The 12,704-nt window shown below is 41.6% G+C and overlaps 1 protein-coding gene across 5 annotated transcripts in view; it reads left to right on the forward strand.

The window, feature by feature from the left end:
- The window catches only part of MAP3K13 (mitogen-activated protein kinase kinase kinase 13), a 131,637-nt gene that overhangs the window by 76,563 nt on the left and 42,370 nt on the right, over nucleotides 1-12,704 (forward strand). For 4 of the 5 annotated variants that reach the window (XM_057306708.1, XM_057306706.1, XM_026497258.4 and 1 more), the window contains one exon: nucleotides 9,458-10,017. In XM_057306708.1, the coding sequence (XP_057162691.1) occupies nucleotides 9,543-10,017 (475 nt within the window). In that variant the 5' untranslated portion in view covers nucleotides 9,458-9,542. Of the gene's footprint in view, nucleotides 1-3,034; nucleotides 3,253-9,457; nucleotides 10,018-12,704 lie in introns of all 5 variants that reach the window. The other variant, XM_057306707.1, reaches the window with a different exon arrangement.

Genomic DNA, 12,704 nt, shown 5'->3' on the forward strand with positions numbered 1-12,704 from the left:
TGGGATCGAGCCCCACATCGGGCTCTGTGCTCAGCCGGGAGTCTGCTTCAAGATTCTCTCCCTCTGCCCCTCCCCCCACTCTCGTGCATGTGCACTCTCTCTCTCTCTAATAATAATAATAATCTCAAAAAAGAAAAACATACAGTCTACAAAGGAAGATACAGGTGACATAGTAAACAAATGTCGTTACTGTATATGTTAAGATCGTGCTACTTATAAGAAGTGATTATTAATTATGTGTTTATTGTCAACATCAGACTAACTTGTGGTACTCATGCTGTCTCCTAGTTAGGGGATTATTGTAATTCTTCAAATTAGATCCAATTTTTTTTTGCAGACTAGACTAGGAATCGAGACACAAGAATGGTCAGAGGGGATTCAGGGCCTGGGGCCAATGACTAGTGATGTCAAATCCTGCAGGACAGGCTGTTGCTTATTTCTTGGCTAAGCTGCTCTATTTAACCCCTTGGAAATAAAAGTCTTTTCACTATAAAATGGAAATAGCCATCCTTTGGGACAACTGTAAGGTTTCGTTTTTCCATGGTTATAGCCCTGAAATAACCAAAGACAAATCTGTTTTAATATTCTCTGTACAGCCAAGGAAACCATCAACAAAATGAAAAGGCAAACTACTGAATGGGAAAAGATGTTTGTGAATGATATATCTGATAACAGGTTAATATCCGAAATATGTAAAGAATTTCTATAACTTACACCAAAAAAAAAAAAAAAAGCCAAACAATCTGATTTTAAGAAGGGCAGAAGACCTAAAGAGATGTTTTTCCAAAGAGGACATACAGATGGCCAATAGACACATGAAAATATGCTCAACATCACTGGTCATCAGGGAAATGCAAATCAAGACCACAATGAGATATCACCTCACACCTGTCAGAATGGCTAGAATCAAAAAGACAAGAAATAGCAGGTGTTGGCAAGGATGTGGAGAAAAAGGAACTCTCATGCATTATTGGTGGGAATGTAAATTGGTGTATCTACTGTGGAAAACAGTATGGAGGTTCCTCAAAAAATTAAAAACAGAAATACCATACAATTCAGTAATTCCACTACTGGGTATTTACCCAAAGAAAATGAAAACACTATTTCAAAAAGATATATGCACCCCTATGTTTATTGCATAATTATTTACAATAGTCAAGATATGGAAGCAACCTGAGTGCCCATCAATTAGATTAATGGACAAAGAAGATGTGGTATGTATGTGTATGTGTTTATATGTATGTATATATATATGTATGTGTGTACACACACACACCCCCACACACACATACCACACATACTGGAATATTGCTCAGCCATAAAAAAGGATGAGATCTTACCATTTGCAGCAACGTGGATGGACCTAGAGTGTATTATGCTAAGTGAAATAAGTCAGACAGAGAAAGACAAATACCATATGATATCACTTACATATGAATCTAAAAAACAAAACAAATGAACAAAGCAGAAACAGACACATAAATACAGAGAACAAACTGATGGTTACCAGAAATAGGGCAGGAGGGATGGACAAAATGCCTTTAGTCCAGTCAGCTGCAGTGGCTCCTTTGCTCTCTTGCAGGCCAGGTTTGGTCCCTGTGCTGTTAAGGGCCAGTCTGGGGCTGTTGTGAGCTTGTAGTTGGACAGTGTCAGCAGTCAGACCAGGTACCTGCCCTCTCCACCCATTTCCCCAGGTCACGCTGGACTGCAGGACACTCTCCCTGTACTGTCCCTTGAGAAGCTTTCATTGGTGGGCGGGCCCTGCAGACAAACCAGCTACCTGCCTCCGATCCTTCTGCCCCAGGGCGGCTGTGACCCTGAATGCAGGGCTCTCTCCATATTCTGCCTTTGAGAGGTTTTTGTCAGGGGGCAAGGCTGGGAGTCCCATCAGATGCCTGATCCCCCAGACTGGCTGCCGGGACTGCAGACACACTGATCAGCAGGGCACTGTCTCTGCTCTGCCAGTTACGAGGTTTGCCTGCCCTGGCTGCCGTGGACCTGGTGTGTGTGGTTCTTTCCCCTCTCCCCAGACAGGGGTCACTTTGGAGTGGTGCTGGTTCCTGCTGGGCCTGCTTGCTGCATGAGATGCGGCTGGAGCCGCTTCGGAGGGATGTTTAGGCCACTCTTTTTATCTGACTTTAAATCATGTCCTTAGGATTTTTTTAATTCCATTAGAAAAAGGTATCTAATTTTTTTAAAGTTCAAATCAAGACAGACCTCTCAGGGACAGACCTCTTTCTTGGGAAGATCAATATATGTTATTACTAGGAACAAGTAGCTTCATCTCAGTTTTAAAATGGGCTGATGCCCTAATAGCACAAATCTCTCTTATGCTCTAGATACTGTTAAATGAATTTTAGAGATGGCAGAGTTGTGTTCATTGTAAGGCAGGAAAATGCCAAGTAAAGAGAAGACAGCTCGGGAAGAGCTTAGCACCGCTCAAATCTCAGCAATAATTATTAATTTATAATTTTATTCAATTTTAGCCATACGGAAAACTTTATGGGACAAAATTTTCCAAAATCTTTAATTTACACATAGTTATGATATAAAACTCGAAATCGGATCTGTTATAAAATTACCCTTTATTAGCAACTTGGGAAAATTTGTATTAGAGTAAAAGCACAAGAATTTAAGGGCTACTTGGCCACATCGCCTTTTCCATCCCTTTTTCTCTGTGCGGGATCCATTTTGGCCCAAAGCCAAGGTAATTTCCAGAAATTGGCAGTGCCCTGGCAAATGTCTCCAACCCTTGCTTACTAATTTTGCACAAACCACTTCCTCCTCTTGAGACTGAGAAACTCAAAGGGCAAGGAAAGTGTGCCTGGAGGGCAGATACGGAAGCACTACCTTGCTCCTGGCGGCATCAGGAGCCCCTCAGGGTACCAGCAGCATCCGTCCCCTGCAGCCCTGCCTGAGAGTGTCCTCCTGATAAAGGTGACATTCCGACCTCGCCCTTTTACCCTCCTGCTCTTCCTTAGCATTTTCTATTTGACTCTCGTTGTTTAAAAAATTTGCCTCATTTTTTTTTCAGTTCCCTTCTAGTAAATACTAGTTTTGACTTCTCATGAATCAAAAAAGATCCAAACAGTCGGTTGCCGGGAGGGTACCGGAGCCAAATGTGGACAGGGGAAGAAGAACGGAGAGGGCAAAAGACAGAGCAGAGATGGTGGGGCTGCCTGTGTTCCTTGTTTCCACTTACCAGCTCCTTCACTGTGCACTGGCAGTGTGTGGGTGGACACATACACACAGGTAAAATTTAGATATTTTTATCCTCCTACACTCTTCTTAAACGTAGTCAGCTCTGATCATATTTTAAGAGAGTCGTGGTGATGATTTTTTCCCTTTGTTCTCGTGCCTCTCCATCTCTCCGCCTTTGTTGGTGGAGATTGGACCTGATATTCTTGGTGAGCAGAGGGAAGCCTCTTGGACTACACACATCTGTATACATGCTTTGAGGCGCCTCTTGCCTCTGCCCCCTCCCAGAGCACTGCCGAGCCGCCAGTAGCTGGATGGCCTTTCCCTGCTCTGTTGACGGGTACAGTCACCCCTCTAGGTGGGCGCCTGGGTTCCTTGGGAGTAGCTCTAGTGCGTCTAGAAGGACGCTGCGAGTTACGGTTGTTTTTTCATCCGTGGTCATGATATCATAGCTGTTTCTTTCTCTCTGTCTGAATAAACAAACAGCCAGACCAGGGAAAGGGTGTAGGATGAGGAAGGAGGACTCATCCCAGCTCTGCTGCTGATTAGCTGTTGTATCAAGCGAGTCAGCAATATCCTATGAATTCTCAGACGTGAAGCAAGTGGTTTGGACTATATTCCTTGATAGATATTCCTTGATAAATATCAAACCGAGTGTGATGAGTGTGCTGAAATCCTCTTCCTTAAACTCATTCCCAGTGCCAGTGGGCACAACCCTCTACTTCACGTGCACCCTTAACCTCTGAGAAGGGGGTAGAGATTACAAAACAAGCTCATGTTTTTCTAACTTTTTGGTATGAACCCATTCCAATATGGTGTCATTAGTGAGAAACTCAGGATAAAAATGGACAAAATGGAAATTTACCAGGAATTAACATAAAGTCCTGTAGTTTGATTCAAAGAACAAATTGCACAAATAGGTATTTGGCTGAAAATCACATGCACATTTGGGTATTTGCTTTATCCTCAAGTTTGATGTGAGCCAAAAGCATAATGTACACCCTGTGCTGTACAGGGTAACCACGAGTCGCAACAGCAAAGGGAGACTGGAAGTAACTGCGGAGGCAGTGGCCAGGTCAGATAGTATCAAGTCAGCAGTCTTAAAAGACCTCAGGCAGAGCAACCTAAGAGAGGCCAAAGGCAAGAGAGCTCAAGGTTGTGGCAGATGAGCGAGAAAGCGAATGGAGACATCAGTAATGTCAACCCTGAGAGATCAGCACAAAAGGGATGGGGTGGGGAGGATGGGGTGAGTGAAATGGGGGTCAGTTCAGCACATAGCTGTTGCTGTAACAGAGGGCTCCAGCTATTATCGTTGTAAGTATTACTATTATTGTTATTATTATTTCTTCCCCCTCCCTCCAGCCTTATGTTCCCAGGCAGCTTCCTAGCCCCTAAATTTCTGTGTGCCCTAGAATTTAAGTCCCTCCCTAACCTAACCTCACCTCATCCAACCCAACCTAATCTCTCTGACTTGTTTAAAGGAAAAAAATCATCTGCATCATTTCATAAGGCTTCCGAGCCCTTATATGTAGGTAAGGCATTCCTGCTCCTAACATTAGCTGGTTATTTCGTGATTTCTGAGTTACCAGCCTTCTCACACATGCCCTGGTGGTTGCTGCTTGCTTCTGCTAATGCTCTTAGCCTCCCTGACTTCCTTTCTTCTGTAAGTCTCAAATCATCTTCCTTTCAAAGGTTCATCTCCAGTCCTACCTCTTTTATTCAGCCTGAGTGAACTACTCTAGTCCCCATTACTATTTGCTTTCTGTACTGCTATGCGTAACAGAGCACGGCACATTTGTCATGGGGGGAGGGGGGTGGGAGGAGGTAATTCTCTCCATGTAATTATTAACTCCTTAAGTAGTTTATAAGCTTTGACAGGAAGGAACTGTGTCTTACAGAGACTACAGGTGTCCGTAAGAGAGAGTTTTGGAATTAGGAAAAATAATCTGGTATTCAATCTTGGCTCTGTGACCTTTAGCAAATTCCCCTCTGTAGGCCTTAGTTCCTGTGAAGACGAGGCATAATGATTCCGCGCCCTGACTTCCTTACATAGGGATCAAATGTTTAGATCAAGATCAAATCCCCAGAACTTTTTTAACCTGTGAAGCACTCTAAGGAAGCAAGGGGTTATTACAAGTGGTGCTATGGTGATATAAAAAAGGCAAGGGAATTTGGGGATCTGAATTTTGAGTTACATTTTTATTTCTGCTCTACCACTTACCCAATTTATGACCTTAAGTTTTTTATTTCTTTGTAAAATGAGAATGACACTATTACAAGGATTATAGTCCTGGTGCTGACTTACACACCAATTTCTAAGAGCCAATTGTAACTTTACAAGTAGGTTACTAAACTATTATTAGCTTGAAATCTGCCATGGTGGGAGTATTTATGCCAGAGAAATCAGTAAACACTACAAATCAGAGTGTCCCGGTGGTTTTTTTTCCTTTTTTTTTGTTTTTTTTTGTTTTTTGTGTTTTTTGTTTTGTTTTGTTTTCTGCAGAGCTGTTTTACCAGTATATTGCTGATTATGCATACTGGGCTGTGTAAATTGTAAGACACTTTGTCTCATTTATCATTAGAAGTAGTAATGGTAACAATAATGCTTTGTATTCACAGAACTTAGCTTAGTGCAGACCACAGCTCCTAGCATACATTTAATAAGCATATTTTTTATTTAACTTGGGTTCACCCTTGTATTATTTTGATACTTCTGCCCCGAGCTAAAGGAGCACCCCCATCTTTAGCTCTTCAAATCCCTCTCTACAAAGTGTCTTTTTAAAATCAGATAACATAAATAAAAGCCTGGTACATTGCGTAACACACACAATAGGACTTAAACCCTCCATGTCTACAACTGAGCTAATTACCTTCTTTCTAAACCTTTCTTCTGCTATTTCATATCTCAGCTAATGATATTGCCCATCTGTCCATTATCCCAAGTTATCTGAAAGTCTTCTTCTCTTTTCCCTTTTCCTTACCCACACCCACCGAGTCTTGCTATTCTCCTCCTCATTACCACTGCTCCTGCCCTGTCAGGCCCGCATCATTCCCACTTGAACTCTTCCTCATAAGCGACATCTTGATTTTTGGTGTTTCCCCTTCAATCCAACCTCTACTATAGATGACATTTTAAATTACAAAATTGAGGGGTGCCTGAGTGGCTCAGTTGTTCAGTGTCTGCCTTCCGCTCAGGTCATGATCCCAGGGTCCTGGGATCAGCCCTGCATCCCATCAGCGGGGAGTCTCCTCCCTCTGCCCCTCCCCCTGCACACGCTCCTGTGCGCGTGCTCACTCTCTCATGCATGCTCTCTCTCTCTCAAATAAATACATATTTTAAAAATAAATAAATTTACGAATTTGACCAAGTCACTCCCTCGATTAAAATTTCTTAATGGCAGGTTGACTGGGTGGCTCAGTTGGTTAAGCGTCTGCCTTCGGCTCAGGTCATGATTCCAGGCTCCTTGGATCGAGTCCCGCGTCGGGCTCCTTGCTCATCGAGGAGCCTGCTTCTCCCTTTGCCTGTTGCTCCCCCTGCTTGTGCTCTCTCTCTCTCTGACAAATAAATAAAATCATTAAAATAAAATAAAATACAATAAAATAAAATAAAATAAAATTTCTTGATGTCTGTCTGTTGTCTTGAGGATAAAATCCCAATGCTTTAGTTTGTCATCCAGGTCGCCACATTCTGACCTTTGGCTACCTTTTATAAGAGTTATCTCCTGCTGCTCCCCAATACTTTCTGCAATGTCTAGTCTCACTTTTACCTGGTTTACCCTCCAACCCAAACAACATTTCCTCTATGACTTCTCTGGACCTATTTGATGTTTATTTTTCTGAGCTCCTGTAGCACCTTGTTCGTGTCTGAGTACCATATATGTAACCATATGGCTCTTATTATCAATCGGTCTTTCCCTCTAGAATGTATGTTCCTGTAGAGTAGAAGCCTATGTACCATTCATTAATTCCTAACACATGTGTAGCATATAATAGGAGCTCAATACATGTTTACATGAATGAATGAGACTTCAAAGGATAGGGTATTTTCATTGGTTCTTTCATGCAAGCTACTCACAGGGTATGGCAATGGAAAAAAAAAACGCTTAAAATTTGGATCTCAGTAATGCAGATGAGAAATTAATAAAATAGGGGTAATTTCTTTTTATCCATAACCCCAAGTATGGAATGCTATGACCCCCATCACCTTCAGGATAAAATTCAAGCCTCTTAGCCTGGCATACAAAGCTCCTTACAAAATAGTCCCTGACTGTCTTTTTTTTTTTAGAAATTTTTTAAAAGATTTTGTTTATTCATCTGAGAGAGAGAACACAAGCATGGGGAATGGCAGAGGGAGGGAGAGAAGCAGACTTCCTGCTGAGCCTGACATGGGGCTCAATCCCAGGACATGAAGGTCATGACTTGAGCCGAAGGCAGGGGTTTAACCATCTGAGCCACCCAGGCGCCCCTGGTCCCTGACTTTCTCTCCATTCTTATCTTTCTCTCCATATACACATATAACCTACATTCCAGCCACTTCAATTTGTCATATATTCCATAGTCTTTCATGCATCCTTGCCCTTGTTCATACTTTCTCCACACCTGTGGTATCCTCTCCCTCTTCTCTCTCTCACCCCTTTCCTGCCAGCCACACTGGTCGATAGTTAGACCACCTTTGGACAGCTAGCCCTGAAAGTATCCCTCCCTCTTTCGTGCTCCCAGAGCACTTGCTTGATTCATAAGCACTGTACTGTCAACCATTGTTGGTCTGTTTCTTGCCCCTTCTGTAAAGTGAGATTATCTTTATACCCTTGTTCCTATTAAACATATTCTAGATGTTTAATACAGAGTGAAGGAAGGAATAACTATTATATAGGGATTTGTAAAGAAAGTAAATTTCTGACAAGAGGCATACAATGAATAAATTTAAGATTGAATTTGCATGAACCGGCCAATCTAGACAATTCCATGTCTGTATTTTCAGAGGTTGGGTGGCCCTGAGAAATTGGTGCAAATGGACAGATCAGAAACAAAGAATAAGTTTAAAGCACTGGGGTGTAGTTTGCTGCCCCAGATTTGGTGCATTACAGTAAAAACAGATTTTATATCTTAGGAATTTGTGTTGTTACATACATAAGACATTTACCTACATAATGAATACCTTAGAAAGTAAAACCAGTAGAAAAAAATACTAAAGAAAATAGAAAAAATATGAGCAGAATGTTGTTCTAATAAAACAGTGTTTATGAAGACATTTAATTTCTCTTTAGCAAGGGAAACAATTTTTTTTTTTCTGATTAGGAACCTAATATATAATATTTGTCAGTCTGTTTAGGCAGCTATAACAAAAATACCATAGACTAGATGGCTCAAACAACAAATATGTATTTCTCACAGTTCTGGAGGCTGCGAAGTCCCAGGTCAAGGCACTGGCATATTTGATATGTCTGGTAAGGGCCTGCTTCCTGGTTCAGAGACAGCCATCTTCTCACTGTGCCCTCACACGACAGAAGAGGCAAGGGAGCTCTCTGGAATCTCTTTGATAAGGGGCACTAATCCCGTGAGGGCTCCACCCTTACGACCTAATCACTTCCCAAAGGCCCCACTTCAAAATACTCTCACATTGGGGATTGGGTTTCAGCATATGAATTTTGGAGCAAGGGGACAAAAACATTCACTCTATTACAATATATTAAAGCAGAATCCTTGGAATATCTTGAAAAACATGACATAAACCCTTCCCAAATCTAACCACCTAGAATTAACAATAGTTAATAGTTAACAATAGTTAATTCTGGGAATATATTCTTCCAGTCTTTTTTCTTATATGTGTGTTTGTGTGTCCTTTCCAGTTAAAGCTGGGGGGGTGGGTGAAACAGGCTCTGGGGATTAAGGAGTACACATGTGGTCATGAGCACCAGTGATGTATGGAAGTGTTGAATCACTCTACTGTACACCTGAAACTAATATTACACTGTATGTACACTGGAACTTAAATAAAAACTAAAAAATCATAAGGGTTTATTTTGTATATATTGTTCCAACCTGTTTTTCATAGTAACACGTCATGAACGTTTTCTCGGGCTCGTAAGTACTCTTCTACAGCCTGATTTGCAATTGCTGCAGTGTCATGCCATTCGGATGTACACCGGTGTTTAACCAATCCCCCTTGTCTCAGGGTTTTTGTTATTATAAACAGAAGTGTGGTAGTGTGGGTGACTAAAGGAAGGGTGATCTCATGTCCTCCTCCTATTTTCCCCAGGTTTTGGAGCCCTCTCCTGCATCAGAATTCTGTCCCAGTAATCCTCTGAGTGTCATCTCAGGACCCTGGGCACACTCATGGCACCATGGCCAACCCTCAGGAGCACCTGAGCTGCTCCTCTCCCCCACACTTACCCTTGAGTGAGAGCAGAACCTTCAACGGACTACAAGATGAACTCACGTCTGGGGGGGGCCACCCTTCACCCAAGCTCTTTAAGGACCAGCAGGAAAAGGGGGTGGTACAAACAGAGGTCACTGAGAGCATGAACAGCCCCATCACCACAACAGTGTTGACAAGCGTGAGTGAGGATTCCAGGGACCAATTTGAGAACAGCGTTCTTCAGCTAAGGGAACAAGATGAATCAGAGATGGCCGTGTCTCAGGGGAACAGCAACACCGTGGATGGAGAGAGCACAAGTGGAACTGAAGACATCAAGATTCAGTTCAGCAGGTCGGGCAGCGGCAGTGGTGGGTTTCTGGAAGGACTCTTTGGATGCTTAAGGCCTGTGTGGAATATCATTGGGAAGGCATATTCCACTGATTACAAATTGCAGCAGCAAGGTAAGCTAGAGTGTGGACGTGGGAAATAGTTTCTGTGTAAACACACCACCACCATTCACTGGATAACCTTCGATTAAAACCCCAGTGCCAGATGAATACCCTATGCCAATCTCCTTCTGACTGGAACAGATTCACATTCGGTTGGTCTTTTCTGGCGAAAGCCCATCTTTCGTAGTTGTCCAGTCTAGGGGTGTCAAGTAGAGCACATAGAAGACAATCCACAGTGTTATAAGGAAGAAAATGCTAGAGTTCCTTTTCCTTCTATCATCATCCGAAATTTCTATTTTCATGCATGTTTTCATATATATTTGGTATTTTAATAAAGTTGTGCAGATACATAACTTATATATAAATCACATACTGCATGTTTAAAAAAATTTTTTTTAATGAAAGTTCATGCAGTCAAAAAGTCTGATGGCCACTAGATTAATTCAAAACCAGACAGACGCCATGTGGTTCTGTGCCTGAAGATTGTGCGCTGGCTTAGGTTGTAGTAAAAAAGAATCATTTTCTTACAGCCAAGGCACAGAAAGCTCACATTGTGAGGAAAGAACAAATATACAACCAATCTTGAGAAGTATTATGTCTAGATCCCACAGCTTTTTAAAAAGTAAATTAACTCCCATCATGGTGTATCATGCATATTCATATATTCCAATTCAAGCATTATGCTTCCGAAGGAAAGAGAGCACATGGCCCTAGTGTTCTTTATAACTTCATTTATATTCTTTAAAGAATTTTTTCTTCCTGATAGCAAAAGTAATATATGTGGAAACATTCGAATATACTGGTAAGTTTCCCCCCAAAAGTAAAAATATGTATTTATGATCCTCAGTCTCCATTATTAATGTTTTTGGTATATATTATGTTAGTCTTATTATGTGTGCTTCTGTGTGCTTTAAAAAAAAAAACAGTCAAACTACGTCGTTATGCTTTTTCACTTCACATTTTGAACATTTCCCGTATCATGAAATACACTTCTTCAGCATTTTTAATGCCTACATAGTATTAAATTGTGTGAATGTGCCAAGATTTCTTTAAGCAATCCTCTATTGCTTGGCAATTTGTTTGCTATTTTTAGTGATCATAAGCTATACTACAATGAACATCTGCTAATTTTCACACATATCTTTAATTGTGTCTGTGATCATTTTTATTATATCTTTGATTTCCTTAAGATAAGTTTTTAGGGGGCGCCTGGGTGGCTCAGTCGTTAAGCGTCTGTCTTCGGCTCAGGGCGTGATCCTGGCGTTTTGGGATCGAGCCCCACATCAGGCTCCTCCGCTGGGAGCCTGCTTCTCCCTCTCCCACTCCCCCTGCTTGTGTTCCCTCTCTCACTGGCTGTCTCTCTCTCTCTCTCTGTCAAATAAATAAATAAATAAAATCTTAGGAAAAAAAAAAGATAAGTTTTTAGAAGAGGAATGGTTGGGTTAAAAGGGTTCAGGGCTTTTTAAGGCTTTGATACATATATTTGTAGCCTTATGTAAACGATTGGAATGTAAACGATTCCATTGTTAACAGTTCTCTCATCAAGAAATTTTGGAAAGAACCAGAAATGCAGACCAGAAATGAGATTCTGTCTTATTTATTTTATAACTGAATGTTGGACTCCGTGACCTTCTCTTAAAAATATATTCATGTCAGGGTACCTGGGTGGCTCAGTCAGTTGAGGGGCTGACTTCGGCTCAGGTCATTATCTGGGGGTCCTGGGATCAAGCCCCACGTCAGGGAGGCTGCTTCTCCCTCTCCTTGTGCCCCTCTCCCCACTTGTATTCTCTCTCTCTCAAATAAATAAATAAAAATCTTCAAATTAAATATATATAGTCATATCTTTCAATTGAGACTGTTGACAGCTTTTCCACAACAGCCAGTCGACCTCAGTCACCATTGACCACTTTTCTCGTGCATTCTATTACTCCTATTTCTGAAATCGTTTGTCTTAAACCAATACCAGCCCCTCCCTCTATACCCTTTCCCCATGAGTATATTGGGATTTGCTGATAAATCAGTTGATCCCAGCTGTACTTTCCAGGATTTGTCAATCACAGCATCCATTCCTGCTCCATGCAGAAATTCTTTGTCAGTTCCTGGGGCTGGTCTGTCTGTCTGTCTCTCCGTCTCACTGTCTTTCATACATCCTCCCATCCCATCCACACTGCACATTCCGCCCTTCTTTCCCCCTCTCTGGTCTTAAGGTTTCAAGAAATTAAAAAGTTGTTCCTTGTCACACAAAGGTTGGGGGTTTCAATGTTAAACAGTGTTATTATTTTAAAAATTGGGAATAAAGATAAGCACAAAGAGGAAAATAAAAAAATCACTTGTTATCCTACAACCCAGAGATAACCACCCTTAATTTATTATTGTTTAAAAAGCTCCTTCTTCTCTGCTTAGACACAAAACCTGCTAATATCTGTTTACATGATAAAATTGCATTTGGCTTTTAGGGTCTTAACTTGTCCAGTCTAATAATTATTTTGGTGGTAATTTGGAGATCTCGGGATCGAAATGCAGCATTGAGGTTCAGGCTCATAAAAAGGGACAACAGACACATCCTATGTGTCTGTCAAAAGGAGCTTTAGAATTTGGGGGGAGTGCCTGGGTGGCTCAGTCCGTTATGTGTCTGATTCTCCATCTCAGCTCAGGTCTTGGTCTCAGGGTCATGAGTTCAAGCCCCATAATGGGCATGG

The sequence above is a fragment of the Ursus arctos genome, unplaced genomic scaffold (assembly GCF_023065955.2).
Source record: "Ursus arctos isolate Adak ecotype North America unplaced genomic scaffold, UrsArc2.0 scaffold_4, whole genome shotgun sequence".
In the NCBI taxonomy this organism is placed as follows: domain Eukaryota; kingdom Metazoa; phylum Chordata; class Mammalia; order Carnivora; family Ursidae; genus Ursus; species Ursus arctos.